This window comes from Talpa europaea, assembly GCF_964194135.1.
Source record: "Talpa europaea genome assembly, chromosome: 1".
NCBI lineage: Eukaryota > Metazoa > Chordata > Mammalia > Eulipotyphla > Talpidae > Talpa > Talpa europaea.
Genome location: NC_140073.1, coordinates 112,227,318 through 112,247,091, shown reverse-complemented (window position 1 = coordinate 112,247,091; position 19,774 = coordinate 112,227,318). Strand labels below are relative to the sequence as shown.

General features: G+C 35.7%; 1 protein-coding gene across 3 annotated transcripts in view; it reads left to right on the top strand.

The window, feature by feature from the left end:
• ATF2 (activating transcription factor 2) overlaps nt 1-19,774 on the top strand; it is a gene marked incomplete at both ends in the record, with an annotated part of 55,772 nt that overhangs the window by 5,436 nt on the left and 30,562 nt on the right. For 2 of the 3 annotated variants that reach the window (XM_084229075.1, XM_084229074.1), the window contains 4 exons: nt 6,696-6,792; nt 9,690-9,808; nt 9,949-10,077; nt 14,228-14,406. In XM_084229075.1, the coding sequence (XP_084085201.1) occupies nt 6,696-6,792; nt 9,690-9,808; nt 9,949-10,077; nt 14,228-14,406 (524 nt within the window). The remainder of the gene's footprint in view (nt 1-6,695; nt 6,793-9,689; nt 9,809-9,948; nt 10,078-14,227; nt 14,407-19,774) is intronic. The other variant, XM_084229076.1, reaches the window with a different exon arrangement.

Here is a 19,774-nt window from a genome sequence, read left to right as displayed (position 1 = left end):
TGGAGTCATCATAAAAACTTTCTTGAAGATAAACTTAAAGAGAGCAGTGTGAGAGAACTTGGGGAGAATTGAAGATAGAGCATTTTGTTTGTTTTTTGCATTTTAAAGTGGGATTATTACAGCATATTTGACGCTGCAGAGAGAGACCCTTACAAGAGTAGATTCCTTAAGTAGGAAGGGAGTGTAGGATCCATTGCTCAAGTGGAGGAACTAATTTTAGATGATACCATGGACAGTTTATCCATAGGAACTATGAGTGAAAAGCAGAAAGGAGATTTGGAAGTTTTGAATAGAGAAAGTAAGCATATCAAAACTTAGACATACAGATATATTTTCCTTAATATAGTCACCATTTAAAAACCACTGCTTTTCTATTTATTCCATTGCACAGAAGACAGTACCTCTAGGGGCTATGTCATATCATAGCCTTAGGGGTGGAAAATGTTTAGGCCTTTGGATTACTTAAGATACATGTTAAAACAAAAGCAACCTAGATTAGACAGTTTATTTAACAGCCCAGAAATCGAAGTTCAGGGCTGGCTAGCTCTACCATACTCAACATGTGACATTTATTCTTACCTAGCACCTGCTGACAAATCCACATTTCACAATAAGGAAAGGAGATGGATACACAGCACCTTTTTAGGGGCACTAATGGTAATGCAAATAATTTTCACATGGTTCTTTTGGTTAAACTCAGCATTTGGCCACCTGACTGCAAAAAAGTCTTTATTTGGGGCTGTCAGGTGCCCACCTGAATTTCAGAAGTTCTTTTATTGAAGGGAGGAGAGAACTAGCTATCAAGGGACAATTAATAATCATTATCACAGTTTTCAGAGATGATTTTAAATTTGGGGACATAGCAAAAAGTAAACTGGATCTGGTCTGGTTCAGCTGCATCATACTTTTAAACTTTAAAACAAAATTACCGGGCCTCCCCTCCCCGGTGGTGCAGCAGTTAAGCGCTGGGTTGCGAAGCTGCTCGCAGCCTCTGCAGCGCAGGTTCGATCCCTGCCTGCTCCCTGGCCACTGGAGGAGGGTCCCACGTGGCGCGCAGACCTCTCTTGCCGCCCGCTGCTCCCCTCAGCAGTGTGCTTCGGTCCTTCTGCCTGCTATGCTCCCCACTCTGGCTCTGGGGAATTCTCTCACCCTCCCGCGTTTCTGACTGTACCCAATGCTTGTAAAATAAATAAAAATAAATCTTTAAAAAAAAATTACCAAGATGAAAGTTTAATAGTAATATGTTATATTGGTTTATTAGTTTTGATAAATTAATGTACCACAATAATGTAGAGTCACATTGGGGGGAACTGAAACTGTAGGGACTTTCTATATTGTCTTTGCAACTTCTTTGTAATTTAAAAGTTTTCTATAATTAAAAGTTTATTCAAAATAATAACAAAAAACTCTACTTCAGAAACACACAGAAGTTACCTGTGAACCACAGAATAGAACTTCCAAAAGTTGTAACAAGTGTTACCATGTCAGCTATGCATCTGTACTCCAAGTTGTTTTAAAAAGTATTTCAGAAGGCCCCTCCCTGGTGTCGCAAGGGGTTAAAGACCCAACCTTTGAAGCTTTCAGCAGCCACTGCAGCAAGAGTTTGATCCCTGATCGGGGAGCTTCCCACATGACGCAGCAGGCCTCTCCTGACTCTCCCACTATTCCCCTCAGCAGTGTGTTTCGGTCGATCTGCCTGTTCCCCACTCTGTCTCTGGTGAATCCTCTCACCCCCCCCCCCCCACACACACTTCTGGCCTATACCCCAGTTCTTGTGTTTATAAGTAAATCTTTTAAAAAAGTGTATTTGAGGAACTAAAGGTTCATAAAAGCATTGAATTCAATGAAGTTAAAACATTTTTTTATTTAGCCAGTCACCGTGCTAAATTTATGTAAATTACCATATTTAATCTGTGAAACAGTCCTGTGAAATGGGTATTACTGGACTCATCTTACAGTTGAGCCATCAAACTTAAACATGTTACTGAATTTCTGAGTCACAGAAATTTTAAGAATTGGAGATAAATTTGAACCCATGCTTAGTCTTGTATTACATATCTAGTAAAGCATTCCTTAAATGGAATGCTCAAATCTCAAGGTATTTTTGAACCCAGGTTTTTGCATGTATACTTTTTCAGTTTATAACACAGAGTTTTTATTTCCTCTTAAGTGTGAAATTATTACAGAAAATGCTGACAAAAGTTTAAAGGGAAAAAATGAAATCAGGGAATTTCAGTTAACACTTTGTGCATTTCCTGAATCCTTATCCCCCTTTCACTTTTAAAACAAAATTGTGATCATATTGCACATACTGTTTTGTGTTCTATTTGTATGCAAACATCATATTATCAAGTGCATTTTATGTGATAATTCAAATAATGGATTTAAGTTGCTATATAGTGTTTTGCCAAAGCATATCCCATAATTAATTGACCCACTCTTCTATTGTGGGCTTTTCACATAATTCAGTACTATTAAGTTGAGATGAATATCCTTTTGCCATTATCCTTTATATGCATCTAATTAATTCCTTAAAATACATTTTTAGAAATAGAATTACCAGGTCAAATGTGTACAGACACATTGTTAAGCTTCTTCATATATTTTGCCAATGTATTTTTTAAAGCTATAGCAATATTTTAAGTTTCTCTAAGCACTGTTCCTCATCATGAACACTCCAATCCTGGGTTTTTTTTTTAAAGATTTGTTTTTATTTATGCATACAAGAACTGGGGTAAGGCCAGAGGTGGCGGGGGGTTGAGAGGATTCACCGGTGACAGAGTGGGCAGCAGAACAGGCAGATCTACTGAAAAACACTGCTGAGGGGAGCAGCGGGTAAGACAGGAGATGTCTGCTGTGCCATGTGGGTTAGCTCCCTGGCCAGGAATTGAACTGATGCCTCAGTGGCTGTTGATAGCTTGATAGCACTGAGTCTTTAACCCCTGTGCCACCAGGGAGGCCCCTTCTGGGTAACACTTTTTGATTATATTGGTTTCCTAAAATAATCTATGTTATAATATAGTTTTTAACTGTTACTGAATAAAGTAATTACCTGGCTAATATCAGTATCATCCATTTGTTATAATCTTGTGTGCAGAAATGGTATAGTCTCTGTTTAGAGTCATATATTACCTAGGAAATCAAAATCTAGAAGCATCAATTAAATAATGATTAGTTAATATTATTTTTTGTCACCAGTAAATGATGAAATTACTCCAAATTTGAATTTTTGCTTTGACACACTAAAGTGTTTTGTTAAATTTAGATTTTCAGTTAGGTTATTAAAATTTTTAATATGTTATTGATAACCATTTCAGAGAGGGTCTTGTAACTGTTGACTCCTTTTAAATCTCTCTTACGTGCCTCACTAAATCTTCGGCATCTCACAGAAAAAAATTTGTTAATTTCATTCTTTTTCAATGTGTCCTTCCCTTGAATTCATGAATGAGATAAAGTGAGATAATTTAGTGAAAGATTCATTTAATGTTGAAATTCTTATTAACATCCTTGCTTCTTGATATCACTCTCTTTGAAAATTGTTTTCTTTGGTAGGATATTTACACTCTATAAGCTGCTTCATAAAGGAGATAAAGATTAATTTTATAGTTAGCCTGAAGTTTGAGTGGTGCTATATATTATTGTAAGAGAGAATGTGTGTTTGTATGAGCAGCAGTAACTGGTGATGTTGAATAATCTTTCAAGTAGTGAAAGTAATAGTAAATGAACTATTGGCTTGATGACTTTCTAACTTAGTTATACCTATTTCATTTAATAGGCATAATCTATATTCTGAATGTGACTGCGTGAGTTAAATGTAGAATGACTGATTTCTTAGGAAGTTAATTCTGATGAGTCTTATGAGAGTGATCAAGCCTTGGAAACACACATTTCCTAGATATTTTTTTATAATACCAACTGATTTTTTATGATATTCAACTGATTGATCTCCCTCAGCTGTTAGGTTACCTTTCTTTTTAAATATTTGTTGAAAAAAATACATTTCATTCATGTATGTGTGTGTGAGTACACACACAAAGAAACACATATATATCTTTTCCTGGCAACTACCTGTTGACAAGATTGCTTTTGAGTTTTCTTAGAAGTAAATAAATTTGCTCAGATGGTAGCCAAGGTTTAATTCACCTGTATCAAAGGCCAATTTTAGTGTATTTTCCTCTTGTGTATAAATAATACCATTGTATGATCAATAACCCTTTTAAAAATAGCATGTATCTAAATTTTATCTGTAGACCTTAAATGAAACTTGTACATTCATATTACTTGCATTTCTTAATAATCATTTGATCCTAAATATCTTTTTAGGGTCTTTAGCTTTTTATTTTCACTTAAGGTTAAATTTGGTGCCATTTTCACATTTCCTATAAAATATGATAGTACTTAAGTCTGTATATAGTTCCTCCTTGATTTGGATATTTGTGGCCAAGTCATTTCAAGAATAAAATTCCTGGGCCTCCCCTGGTGGCACAGCAGTTGATTGCTGGGCTGCGAAGCTGCCTGCAGCCTCTGCAGCACTGGTTCAATCCCCAACCGGCCTGCGAGAGTCCCACATGGCACTCAGACCTCTCCTGCCGCGTCTGCTGCTCCCCTCAGTGTATTTCGTCAGTCTGCCTGTTCTGTTCCCCGCTCTGGCGCTGGTGCGTCCTCTCATCCTCCCTCACTTCTGACTGTACCCAGTGCTTGTTATATATAAATAAATAAATCTTTTAAAAAATTTTTAAAAATTCCTTGGAGATTAATATTCCATGTTCTTAATCTGTTAACTATGCTGACTTTGCAGTTTAAAAATTTGAGACCTCTACCAAAGTGGATTCATTTCGTGTTTAATGATTGCCTTCAGTGGAGAAGCCATTATTATTAAGTTCTTTGAAATATAAAGTGAATCTTGTTTTAAGCTACTTTTAGTGGGACATAAGACACATACATTTAAAATGATAATGCAAAGTAATAAGCAGTGCAGTAATGATAGCAAATTCTAAGACATGTTTATTCTCCAAGAATTTTGTTATTCAATAGTCTACCAACGCACAACTACTTTTTATACTTCCAAACTTGGGAGGAATTCTTATGATAAAGCAATAGGAAGATAGCACCTGAGTGGGGTAAGAACTGACTTATAGTTCCAGTACCTATTGTTTGTGCTCAGTAAGTGAAGTGAAGTAAGTTTTAGTGAATGAATAAGTGAAGAGGTAGAGGTACTGTTGAATCTAAAGCCTCACCTTCAGTGGAAATACAAGCAGTTATGAAGAGGAATTATATAACAGTAGATATTTTCCATTGTAACCTAAAGATTTAGTGATAAGCCACACTTATTAACAAAATATAGCCAAATTAATGCTTAACTCATCTATCAACAGGGTTGTTTGGGTCGTTTTTTTTCTTTTTCTTTAGGCTGGACTTGAAGATTAAATCTTACTGTAAAGAGCTCATTCAATTAGCATTTGAAATTTGGGGACTCACAGTAGAAACTCAGCCTACTTAAAAGGACATACATGTGAAAATATCAGTGTAATTTGATAGGTGCTATAACCAAAGCACTGTGAAGAGCATAATGGGTTACAAATGAGAGGAAATGATTTCTATAGCTCCTGGGCTGCTGGCCAGGTTCTCAGTGTTACACTTTTATGGAAAATGTTTTATTTACTTTGTTCTAAGATAACCCTGCAGATTATTTGCATGAAAGGATGTCGTGAATTGGGGAGGGGGAGGATGGGGCCACAAAAGAAGAAATCTATTTTGATGTCATAGGGGAGCCAAGTTCAAATACATGTAATTTTAACATCCCCATTCTTAAGGATATAGACTAGAGAGTAAGTTTAGATCTCTTTATTTAGCACTTTATCATTACTCTTCTGAAATAATAAAAAGTATTCCCTATTTTCTGTTACAAGTATTGCTCAATAAGGAGTGTCTTCATAAAGGTTGATGGCCAGACACAATCAGGAGATATTTAAACAACATGGTTTTTTTAGCATTGTAATCATAAAGTCACCTCTGATATGTAGGGCCCATCCACTATCCAAGTTAATTGTAACTTTAGAAGTAATTTTGCTTCATTTTCGTTGTGCTTTAAGAATTGAAATGAAACAAGTGAAAAAATCACTTGTAGCTATCTTAAGTTAAAATTCTAATATTTTAGAATGAACTGCTTTATTGTATTTGCTGTTTATTCACTGGATTATAACAGATATTTTTACTTGGTAACATAAAGAATGTGATTTATTTCTTAATTTGTACAGGAATATTTTTGTAAGAAAATTCTCAATTTAAAAGTGGTAAGTAATCTGAAGTCCATATAAGTACAGTACAAACGCTGTACAATGGAGTATATATTTCTCCTAAGATATAACAAAAAAATTAATGATCTAGTTTTAGTATCCAAATGATATTTATATGTATAGTGTCTTTACCTTTGGTTGTGCTTTTAAATACTCTCAAATGAGTTTTGTGACCTAGTATTATGTCAGTATTGCTTAATCTTGGGCCATGGGTTTCTGTGTAAATACTTAAAATCTATTATGTTTATCTTTACTAACAATAGATTCTTTTTATAGTTAACAAACTGCTATTTCATTGTTAATGGTGGTTTTACATGTTGTGGAAATGAATTTCCTTATCATTTTAATTATTTGATCAAATTGAAAATCTTAACTGTATTTTAAAACTTTTTGCCACAGCGTTTTACCAACGAGGATCATTTGGCTGTCCATAAACATAAACATGAGATGACACTGAAATTTGGTCCAGCACGTAATGACAGTGTCATTGTGGCTGGTTAGTATATGCTTTTATTAATAGCTTATGTACATATTTCACCTGGAATGTGCACAATTTTTGTGTATTCTCTGTAAATAATATAGTCTGGTGATATTCCAATGACTTCATTTACAATAAATGTTGGCAACATGTATTTTACCCATTACATTTTCATGTTTCCTTCTGACATTCATTTTACTTTTTTGTATGGTTTTCAAATGCAGATTTCAGTATCATTTTTGTGGAAGTTAAATAGAACCCTGGGAACATTCATATCATCTCCAAAGTTTACATTTAACTGATAATTAAACTAATACGATATTTAGTCAATGTTTCTTTTAGCTGTTTACAATGCTGTGTGAAGATAGAAAATGATCAAGCTCCTCCTGTTGGAGAAGAACAATTAGCAGACTTGTTCATTAGTTTTTACTTACGTTTTTTTCTGAACTGAACATTTATACTCTCAATAAAGGGGGTCTAAATTTAGTCAATGCTTTGTATGTTGAGCCTATGAACATACAGTATCACCTAAGCAGATGATTATCATACACAGTATGTGAAAAGAAAAATCCATTTCATGCATTTATTGTACTTCCATACTATCTTAGCTGCCCTTTTATTAGTATTTAAATATATAGTCACACACATCTATGTATATTTACATACATACTATTGTGTAATTTTACTGAATTTTGTGTATTTTCTAAATGATATGATAAAATTTTACAAGTAAATTTCAAAATATTTTTTGTGTCATTACTAGATTTAAACATCAAATTATCCTAAATTCTTTTTTCCTCCTATATAGCTTAGACTACAATTTGTAAGTCTGGAATTCACACCTGAATGTTGAATATTATTAGTTTTTTAAAATTATTACCCTACATAGCCAGTTGTCATAGCAATGCTTTGGAGATTTAATGAAGCAAATATTAGGTAGTTCTTCCTATATTTTCAGTATCAGTATTTTTATAATGAAAAAATTGGAGGTAACAAAAAGTTGGTCATTTATCAAAACTATGTAGAGATTGTAGGGAAACTTAATATATCTTCAGTTCCACGAGCAAAAGGAAGAAGAAAAGAGTGAGGTGTGTATTTCTATAGAATAGTACATCATCACATAGTAAGAGCTCGAACCAATAAAACAGTCAAGCAAAGTAACAGCAACCTGGAAGTTTCATTCTCTTAGCTTTTCTGAAACTCAATGCCTCAGAAAAATATATCTCTGTAACTTTTTTAACTGAAAAATGTTTTGAGATCGGTCTCTAGAAATTGCTTTTCCTATCTGTTTTCACTTAATACAGTAGAAAAATAGAACACATTCAGATATACCACTTGATCATTTTTTGCTAACATTCTTGAGATAGTTTAACATGACAGTATAAATATTTATAATGCATGATGTGTGTGGTATATATTTGATGATCACTACCTGTAAGCCATCTGCATGTTTAAACAATTGTGCCTGTGTTCACTTCTCAAGACTCAGCATTCCAGTAACCAGTGATACAAGTGATTTATGCATATGCATTTTATTTTTAAGACTTTTCTCTCCCTTTAACACAAATTTCCTCCCTTCTGTTGGCTTAGATAGACAAACGCTTTGGATGTGAACAGAAGAGTCAAATTTATATTTGACTTACTAAATGAACCATGGTCGACTTAAGCTACTTGATTATATGTGCACTGGGCCCATGCTATAATATGATTTTGGAAATATTTTGAGGCTAAGGGATATATATATTGCACTGTTAGGTAAATTGATAACCATAGAGGTCCTCTCAGTATTTCTGATAATACTAACAGTGTCTAAAACAGTCCTCCTTGTGTCTAATGTATATGACAAATAGGTCACTTTAGTATTTGTATAGAGTAAAGATATTAGTGCTCTGGCTATACATGCGAAGGGCAAAGCTAAAACAGTAAATAATGCCCACTTTTAGGATGCAATAATTAACAAATACATGAATTTTAATTCCACCAAAGATTTGATAAGTGTTTCCTATTAAGTGTGGAGTCATTAATGTAGTATTTTATTTGGCTTAGGCTAGATCCTGGTAAAATTGATACCCTGAAGTGTATATAATGTAAATAGAATTTGAACATGCTGTCAGTTCTGATCAATATGAATAAATAGCCTTGAAAATATTAAGACATAATGGGCATAATTCACATTTGCTATTTTCATTCAACATGGGTTTTATTGGCATTTGTTCTATAACAGGTACAAGTACACAGCATGAATACATATTTAGGTATAGTCACAGTATCTCAGGTTGTGAGAAAGTGAGTTAACTATTCCTCTGCTGCATAGAAGTTAAGCTGGAACCTTCTGTAGATACGGAATCATATAGCCCCTAGTACCAAGATTTAAAAATGCATTAAAATAGAAAGTTAGCTTCAGTAGATAGTCCTAAGGAGGGTCTTATTTTTTGTTTTAGACCTCTTTTAACTTTTTCTTCCTTATAGTATTTTGACCTACCTATTAGAGATTTTTTTTTAATCCTGACCTTGCTTTCATAAACATTAGTAGAGGGGTCTACTTAGAATGAATATATACATGCTCTAGTATTAATTTTTCCCAGATCGCATGTATTTTAAACAGTTGTAAATTTTAATAATGTTAGATGCTAATAGTTGATCTCTGAGTAGATCATATTTATGTCACTCACAAGGAGTGGAGTAAGGAATACAGGTCTTCTTTCTTACATTTATGGTTCATAAAGTTGGAGGAAATATCATAAATTGCAACAAAAACTTAACCAAATTTTGTTTGCTTTAAAGGAAGAGATTTTTCCAATGAGAGAATTAACAACTGACTGACCAGTCCTGCTAATTTGTTGATTTACTAGCTGTGTTTTAGGATCCTAAATGATATTTAAATCTATGTGATTACTTGTTTGCATTTATTTCAGATCAGACCCCAACACCAACAAGATTTCTGAAAAACTGTGAAGAAGTGGGTTTGTTTAATGAGCTGGCAAGTCCATTTGAGAATGAATTCAAGAAAGCCTCAGAAGACGACATTAAAAAAGTATGTTTTTAACCATGAAATTAGAAAAGAATACTTGTGACAGAATAATCATAATTACCACACTTCCTGCTTTCTTACTTTAGATATTACTGAATGACTGTTTTGAACTCCTAACATTTTCTTTAATGTTTACGTTTTAGATGCCTCTAGATTTATCCCCTCTTGCAACACCTATAATAAGAAGCAAAATTGAGGAACCTTCTGTTGTAGAAACAACTCACCAAGATAGTCCTTTACCTCATCCAGAGTCGACAACCAGTGATGAAAAGGTTAGATATTTGTATTTCTGGTAGAAACACAAACTAAGTGGGGGAGAATCAGTATCCCAAGTAAAGTTTAATATTTAATTTACATAAAATGTTAATGCAAACAATTGTACATAATACTGTCACATTGTAATAGTCTTATATGTAAAAGCCTATGAATACTTATAGAAATTTCAGGGGAAAACACCGCTTTTATAGATAATTAGCATTTTATTATACACCAAATTATAGGGAAGAAAAGTCAATTTTAGATAAAAATTATTTTAAAGGATATATCAATTTGTCTTAATTTTTCTAGCTATTGCTGTTTTATTTTTAGTTACTTTAAATTGACAGCTTAATTATTTTTGCAACTGAAAATTGTTTGAGCAAAGGCTTTTTAGGACTGTAAAGAGTTAGGGAATAGTTACTCATTCTCAGCAGTGGATCTTTGATAGCAGCAACTAAGATGATGATGATATTGTTTTAATACTACAGGCCCTTTGTAGGTGACATAGGGCCTCATTCCTGGATCTTAAATACGCTGGTAACCTGGAACCACCTGGACTATAGTTGTGTTAAGTACCGTTATTATTTTCTTAATTTTCACTTCATTCATAACCACATATGATGAATTCTTTCATTTGGGAGTGCCGTCTAGGGCACAATGAAGAAGTAATATGACATGATGTTCTTTTAAATATTATTTTAAATGCATTATTACTCTGAATAATTATTATTCTGAAATCTATAATTTATTATAAAACCATAACCTAATTAATGAACAACTTCTGCCATGGTATAGTTGCTAGAAGTAAAGCAGAAAAGTAACTTTTTTACCTAGTACTAACTGCTTTGATCAAAGGCTAGTGTGTGTGTGTAATTTTCTCATTACAAATATACACTCTCATTATTAAAACTCCTAAGAATACAAAAAAGTACAAAGAAAAAACCAGACTCAACTGTTAGCTCATAATTAAGTGATAAGAATTGCTAATATTTTGAAATATCTTTCTTAGACATGTGCATGTATAAGTGAACAGTTGTATAAAAGAATAGATGGAGACAAAGAAAAATACAGATAGTTCCTAGTTTACTTTTATACCTTGCTTTGCACATTTATAAACACTTACCATACCACTAGAAATTTTCCAAAATCAGCTTTAAGCTATTTAAAACTGTTTACATTGTATAGTAGTTTTTGTGTAGTGGTTTTTTACATTGCGTAGCTATTTACATTGTGTAGTGATAATCATTTTCACCTCACAAATGATCATAATTTTAATGGTTTGTACTTTGTTTTATTTTGATCTTAATTATCCTATTCTTATTGGACATCACAGTTGTTTCCACTGTATCACAATGTTAATACAAATACTGTTAATACTGTTAAGTCTTTTTTTTTGCAGAGGGCATTCTAAATCCTTCACATTCAATGTTTTTTTCCTTGTTCATTGCTGCTTTAGCCTATTTTAGTGATAATCATCTTCCTGTGTTCCTCAGTCAGTAGCTTCCCTTTGGCAACTAATAGTTATGCCAAGTTGTAAAAAGTCAGTTCTTGGCTACCCTCCTCTTAATTTTCTTCATACGTGGTCTTGTTCAGACCCTTAACTTCAAAAACGATCTATGCACTGATGACTCAAATTTATATCAACCCAGACATCTCCAGTTTCCATATTCATTATCTAACTCAATCTTAACATTTCCTTTTCTGTGTCTAATACATCTGTTAATATCTCTTAATCAGAGCCCTTGAGTCTTTCTACAGTTTTCCCATCACAGTCCAGTATATTTTCTCTCCAATCATCTAGTTGTCAAATCAAGAATTCTTTTTTTTTTCCATCCATTTTTATTCATTTATTTATACAAGCACTGGGTACAGTCAAAAGTGCGGGAGGGCGCGAAAACTCACCAGAGCCAGAGTGGGGAGCAGAGCAGGCAGAAGGACCGAAGTACACTGCTGAGGGGAGCAGCGGGCGGCAGGAGAGGTCTGTGTGCCATGTAGGACCCTCCTCCGGTGGCCAGGGAGCAGCCGGGGATCGAACCGGCGCTGCAGAGGCTGCAGGCATCCCCACAACCCAGCGCTCAACCGCTGCGCCACCGGGGAGGCCCAAATCAAGAATTCTTAATTCCTTTTTTTTCTGCTCAATGAAACAAAGAACAAATACCAGACCCACCTCCTGAGTATAACCTGAATCAGTCCTCTCTGTCTTCAGTGTCACTCCTTTAGTCTAAACCACCATTTGGATTACTAATGTTGGCCTTCTAACTGGACTTTCTTCATCCATCTCCAATCTAATTTCCATAGATTGTTTAATTTTTTTTTAAAGATTTATTTATCTATGCATACAAGTGCTGGGGTGCCAGAGGCGTGGGGGGGTGAGAGGATTCACCAGAGACAGAGTAGGGACCAGAACAGGCAGACTGACCAAAGCACACTGCTGAGGGGGGAGCAGCAGGCAAACCAGGAGAGATCTGCTGCGCCATGTGGGTTGCTCCCTGGTCGGCTGGGGGATGGAACTTGTGCTGCAGAGGCTGCGGACAGCCCCACAGGCTGCGTCCCAACCCCCTGTGCCACCAGGGAGGCCCAGATTGTTTAATTTTTTAATATATTACTTAGAGTGTAGATTTTAAAGTTCTCATTCCAAGAAAAACAATTATAACTATGTCAGGTGATATTTACTAGACATATTGTGGTGATTATTTGCAGTGTATATAATATTAAATCATGTTGTACAACTGAAACTAATACTTTATATGTCATTAATACCTCAGCCTAAAAAATACATCATGTCAGGCCTCCTCTGATGGTGCAGGTGGTTGAGCGCAGCGCTGTGAAGCTGTCTACAGCCCCTGCAGCGCCAGTTCAATCCCAGCTGGCCAGCGAGGGTCCCACGTGGCACAGCAGACCTCTCCTGTCATGCCCGCTGCTCCCCTCAGCAGTGTGTTTCGTCAGTCTGCTTGTTCTGTTCCCCACTCTGACTCTGGTGAATACTTTCACTGTCCCACAAATCTGGCCTCTATCCCAGTTCTTGTATAAATAAATAAATAAATCTTTAAAAAAATAAATAAATAATATATCTTGTCACTTCCCTTCTTAAAATCTTTCAGTGGTTTGCTGTTATATTTAAGGTAATTCACACTCTTTCCATACACTCTCATTGATCTAGACTTTTGTCTACCCATTTGCCACTCTGTTTTGTTCATCAACATTTAAGCTTTTTCCTAGGTCAAAGACAGTATTCTTGCTATTGCTTCCTTCCCCTAGAAATGCTCTCCGTATGCCAATTTTGCAAAGCTAAACTTAACCTCACTTAGAATTAAGTTAACCAATTCCAACCTTCCCTCAGCTACTCTGACATGAATTATGTTGTACTGTTATTACCCTCTAATTCAGTCTGAAATTTTCATATTTCTATATTTTGTTAATTGTCTCTCTTCCCACCACTCTGTGAGAACATGATAAATTTTCAGATTTGTTGACTAAAGTTTTAGTAGTAGTCTAGTTCATCTTTTTCCTGAGTAGCTTATAATAAGCAAGAGAATGCAGTAGACCCAGTTTTTAACACTAATTCACTCACTAAGGTATTTTCTAATCTGTGAAAGTGGGATTCTAAAGGTTTATTTTACATTCAGGATATCAATATCACTCAGTCTTTTGATCCTGAGAAATTATTGGTAATGAAAGGTTGGCTACTTGAGATCAGCAGACATTTGTATTGCGTTAAAATTTTTTAATAACATTTCTCTTATTGAATTTGTGTCATCCATAACACAGTATTTCTGGACTTGTTTCCTTTTTACAGTATAATGATGGGAGCATGGCCAGGAAATCCCTTCTGGTATTTAAGTGCTGTTATTCCATGAGAATGGGTTTTATTTTTATTTTTCACTAAAATTCTCATGGGATCATAGCCAAGTTTTCGTGCTTATTTCTGGATTGATCGGAAAACAAGTTGTACTGAAAAACCACTCAGGTATTTTTAAATTAAAAAATAAAACATTGCACTTGACCTTTAGAGCTGCTTCTAGAAGTTTCTTTTAATTAACATTATATATTAAGTTACTCTGGGGGTAGGGGTGAAATACTGTCCTGTGGATGCTTTTAGAAGTACATTCTATTCACTAAAGTACATGAATTGATTTGCATTATCTTTCTCTTATTATTTAATAGGAAGTACCATTGGCACAAACTGCACAGCCTACATCAGCTATTGTTCGTCCAGCATCATTACAGGTTCCCAATGTGCTGCTTACAAGTTCTGACTCAAGTGTAATTATTCAGCAAGCAGTACCTTCACCAACCTCAAGTACTGTAATCACCCAGGCACCATCCTCTAACAGACCAATTGTGTAAGTGATTTGGGCCAATCATGTTAACTATTTAGGATTGTTTTTCTTGCTAGGATTTTTCCTAAGACATTTAATTATTCAAATTATGACTCTAGTTATATGTGTGTATGGATTATATTCTGCTTGATTTTTGGAAAACGTACTTGGGTGGTCTTTTTTTTTTTCTTTTTTTTTTAATTGAAATAGCATTGACTTACATTATTATTGGTATTTTGGAATTCCACCTTCTTATCACCATTGTAGTCACCCACCAAATCACCCATGGTCTACCACCACAGTCCATTGTGCTTTCTTCCTTCTTTGTTCTCACCACTCCTCTATCCTCCTCTTTCTCTGGATGCTTCAGTTTTGTAGTCAGCTTTCAAAGGTTACTTTTTAAGCTTATCTTTATCTGACCCTTAGTTTGGTTTCTCTATATTCCATGTATAAGTGACACCATCTGGTATTTGTCTTTTCTCCTTCTAACGTATTTCACTTAGCATTATCCCTTCCAGCTCCATCCATGTTGCCACATATGGCACAAGTTTATCTTTTTTGATCACTGAATAATATTCCATTGTGTATAGATAACATCATCTTGATTCACTTACCTGTTTGGGGCACTAAGGTTATTTCCAGTGCTGCAGTGAACATGAAAGTGCCAGTTTCCTTGCAAATTAGTATTTTTTTTATTTTTCCAGGTAGACTCCTAAGAGTGGAATTATTGGGTCACATGGTAGATCCATATTTAATCTTTTGAGACACCTCTATACTCTTTTTCATAGGGGCTGGACCATTCTGCATTCCCAGCAAAGAATAGGAGGGTTCCCTTTTCTTTACATCCTTGCCAAGGCCGGTTGTTTCTGGTGTTTTCGATATGGGCCATTCTACCAGATGTGAAGGGATTTGACATTGTGGTTTTGATTTTCATTTCTGTGATAATAAGCGATGATGGGTTATTTGTTTTCTTTTTGTTAAGTTCTTTGTAGCTCTTTGATATTCATCTCTTGTCAGATGTATGATGTACAAGTATTTTCTTCCATGTAGTAGGGTGTCTTTTTGCTAGAGTTTCTTTAGCTGTGCAGAAGCTTTTTAGCTTAATGTAGTCCCAGTTGTTTACGTTCTCTTTTGTTTTCCTTGACGTTGGGGACAAATTCCCAAAGACATCACTGAAATTTATGTTGTGGAGTATTTTGCCTATGTTTTCTTCTGTGTATCTTAAGATTTTAGGTCTTACATTCAAATCTTTTATCCATTTTGAACTGATTTTTGTGTGTGATGTGAGATAGTCTAGTTTCATTCTCTGGTGTGTAGTTGTCCAGTTTTCTCAACACCATTTATTGGAGAGGCTTGTGTCAGTATGTTCCTGGCCCCTTTGTTGTAGATTAGCTGTCCACATAGGTGTGGGTTTATTTCTGGGCTCTCAGTTTTCTTCCATTGGCCTATGTGTGTGTGTTTTTGTTCCAGTACCAGGCTTTTAAAATTATTATTTAATTACTACTTAATTATTACAGCATGATAGTTTGCAATCTAGAAGTGTGATACCTCCATTTTTCTATTTTGTCAGGATTGCTTTGACTATTTGGGGGTCTTTTGTGACTCCCTTTGAATTTTAGTAGTGTTTGTTCCAGTTCTTTGAAAAATGCCATTGATATTTTTATTGGAATTGCACTGAATCTGTGTATTGCTTGGGGTGGAATGGCCATCTGACAATGTTGATTCTTCCAATCCACGAGTAGGGAATATTTTTGCTATTTCTTTGTGTCTCTAGTTCTTTTAGCAGAATGTTACAGTTTTTTTTGTATAGACCTTTTACCTCCTATATTAGGTTTACTCAGTACTTAATTTTTTTAGGTGTGATTGTGAGCGGGATTGCTTTCTTAATTTCTTTGTCTAGCTCTTTGTTTGCATATAAAAAGGAAGCTGATGCTTGTGTGTGATTATACCCTGCCACTTTGCTAGTAAACTGATGGTTTCAGCTTTCCCATTGAGGGTTCTCTATGCATTTTATCATGCTGTCCACAAACAATGATATTTCTTTTTTCCCAGTTTGGATTCCTTTTATATGTTTCTCTAGTCTAATCGCTCTAGCTAAGACTTGCCGTACTATAGTGAATAGTAGTGGTGTAGTGGACATCTGTGTTTTGTACCAGATTTTAGTGGAAAAGCTTTCAGTATCTTACCATTGAGAATGATGTTAGCTGCAGACTTGTTGTATATGTCTTTTATTGTGTCATGTTCCATTTATCTCCAGCTTTTCAAGAGTTTTCATTATAAATGAATGTTAAATCTTATCAGATGCCTTCTTGGTGTCTGTTGATATAATCAGATTGGTTTTATCTTTTTTGTTGATGTGGTGAATTATATTATTGATTTTCAGATGTTAAACCACCCTTGTGTCTCTGGTATGAATCCCATGTGGTCATGGTGTTACATGGCAAGGAGAGGGGCAGCCCAGACCCTGCAAACCTGCTTGCTCTAAATAGGTTCTGCCATCCGCTGCATCATCACAAAACATATGAGACTTTAATGGGAAGGAACTTTAATACAATTAGGAAACAATACAGGAAAGGCAAAGAATCTAGTTTCTAAATCAAGTACACAACGTTACCCGTCCCCTTGTGGGTAAAAGTCCATCCAAATGGGATTGGCACAGAGCAAGGCCCAAAAGCCTGCTGCCAGTCTAAAGCATCTTTCAGCAGGGACCCACAAAAAAGGATCAGAAACAACCAGACAAGTCTGGAAGGAAAAGAGCAAAATCAAAATCAAGACAAAAACTGCCATTGTCACCTCCCCACGGGTCTCTCACCCACATCTTGTTTGAACCAGTCCACGACCAAAAGGCAAGCGTAGTTTCTTCACGTGTCTCTTGGCTCCCTGTGCCTCCTCCTGATCTCCTCCTGGCTCTTCATCCTGCTTCCTTCAGTCTCCTCTGAAGCTGCTTCTCTCTCTGCTCAACTTCACCCTCTTTTTAGATGGGGCAGGAAACCTGGAACCTTTCCCTTTCCTGGGGACCACCCTGTTAGTATGGTATATTATCCTTTTAATGCATTGGTGTATTCTGTTTGCTAAGATTTTATTGAGGATTTTTGCATCTGTGTTATTAGGGAAATTGGTCTCTAGTTATCTTTTGTTTTGGTATTAGAGTAATGTTAGCTTTGTATGACGTATTTGAAAATATTTCTTCTTTTTTGGTTTTTTTGAAAGAGTTTGAGCAGGGTAGGTATTAGTTCATCTTTCAAGGTTTGATAGAATTTACTTGTAAAGCCAACTGGTCCTGGACTTTTTGTTTTGAGAGTTATAACTGCTGTTCCAGTTTCCTTACTTATGATTGGTTTATTCAGGATTTTCCTTTTCAGTCTTGGTTGTATAATTCTGAGTTGAGTTTATTAGAGTATAAATGTTTATAGTAGTCTCTAATTATCCTCTGAATTTCTGCAACTTGTTATAAATTCTCTTTTTGTTTTTGATCCTACTTATTTGAGATTTCTCCCTTATTTTCTTATTCTTGGTATAGGTTGCTAATTTTCTTTATTTTTTAGAAAGCCAGTTTTTAGTTCCATTTATGGTTTGCACTCATTTCTATTTTATTTCTGCTTTGGTTTTTGTTATTTTTGTTCTTCTATTGGCTTTTAGATTTGTTCTTTTTCTCATCCCTCGAGGAGAGAGAGAGATTATTAATTTCAGCTCTTTCTTGTTGCTTGATGTGGGCCTATGTTTCTGTGTATATCCTCTTGATACTGCTTTTGCTGCATCCCATAAGTTCTGGAAGGTTGTGTGTCCTCATTATCATTTATTTCTAGGTATTTTTTAATTTCTTTTTTATTTTCTCTTTAATTCAGTGATATTTCAGTAGTGCATTTATTCAATCTCCATGTAGTAAATAATTTCGTTGCTTTCTTTTGGTAGTTGATTGCTAGTTTCATACCTTTATGGTCAGAGAAGATGCTGGATATTATTTCCGTCTTTATGAATTTGTTGATTTTGTGTGTGTGTTTGTGTGTGTGTGTCTGCCCGCACACATGCGCTACTCTGAAGACATTCTATGTGTACTTGAGAAAAATGTGTATTTTACTTTTTTGTGGTGTGGTGCCCTGTAAGTGTCTATTAGGTCAATATAGTCTAATTTGTTGTTTAACACTATTGTGTCCCTGTTTATTTTCTGTCCAGTAGTGAAAGTAGGGTGTTGAAGTCCCCTACCACCAATGTGTTTTTTCTAGTGTCTGTTTTCAAGAGTTGATTGTAGTTACTTAGTGTGTTCTGGTATTCCTTCCTTTGGCAAGCATACATTGATGAGTGTTGTATACACCTGATGTGTTTTTTCCTTAATCATCATATAGCATCCCTCCCTGTCTCTTGCTACCTTTCTTATTTTTTTTAAATTTTATATTTTAAAGATTGATGTATTTATGCATACAAGAGCCAGAGATGGGGGGGTGAGAGGATTCACCAGAGACAGAGTGGGGAACAGAACAGCCCGACTGAGTGAAATACACTGCTGAGAGGAGCAGTGGGCGAGAGAGGAGAGGTCTGCTGCGCCATGTGGGTTGTTCACTGGCTGGCCGGGGATGGAACTCATGCTGCAGAGGCTTCAGATTACTTCATAGTGCAGTGCTTTACCCCTTATGACACCTGGGAGGCCCCCTTTGTTACCCTTTTTAACTGTAAATCTATTTTATCTGCTGTAAGTGTGGCTATCTCTGCCTTTTTTTCTTTTTTAATATTTACCCATTTATACAAGAATTGGGGTACAGGCCAGATATGCAGCGGGAGGGTGAGAGGATTCACCAGAGACAGAGCAGGGAACAGAACGGGCAAACTGAAATATACTGCTGAGGGGAGAGACGGACAAGACAAGAGAGGTCTGCTGCGCCATGTGGGTTCCTCTGCGGCTGGTGGGTATCGAACCGGCACTGCAGAGGCTGCGGACAGCTTCACAGCACTGCACTCAACTGCCTGCACCACTAGGGAGGCCCATCTGCCTTTTTTTCCTTAATATAAATATAACTGTTACCCAATAGATTAGAAAATAAACATCTAAAATTTAATTATAAGAGCAAGTCAACATAGAATAGATGACCTCTTAGTTTCATGCTTGTTGCATTGACAACATTGCACTGACTAACTGGAGTCATGGGGCAAGCTGTAGGATGCAGGATGCTGCCAAAGAGCAAGATCCTGGCCTTTTCATTGATTGAATAATCATACTGAAAGATTCGGTAAGGTAAAGAAAAGAAGAGCCAGGCCAACCTTTCTCAAAGAAAGGAAAAATTTATTGCACCCCAGGCGGACTTCATGGACCCAAAGTGGGGGTCGGTGAAGCTGCACACGCTGCCGGGGGAAACAGGCTTTTATAAGATGAGGAGAGGTCAGGTGGGAGACTGGGTTC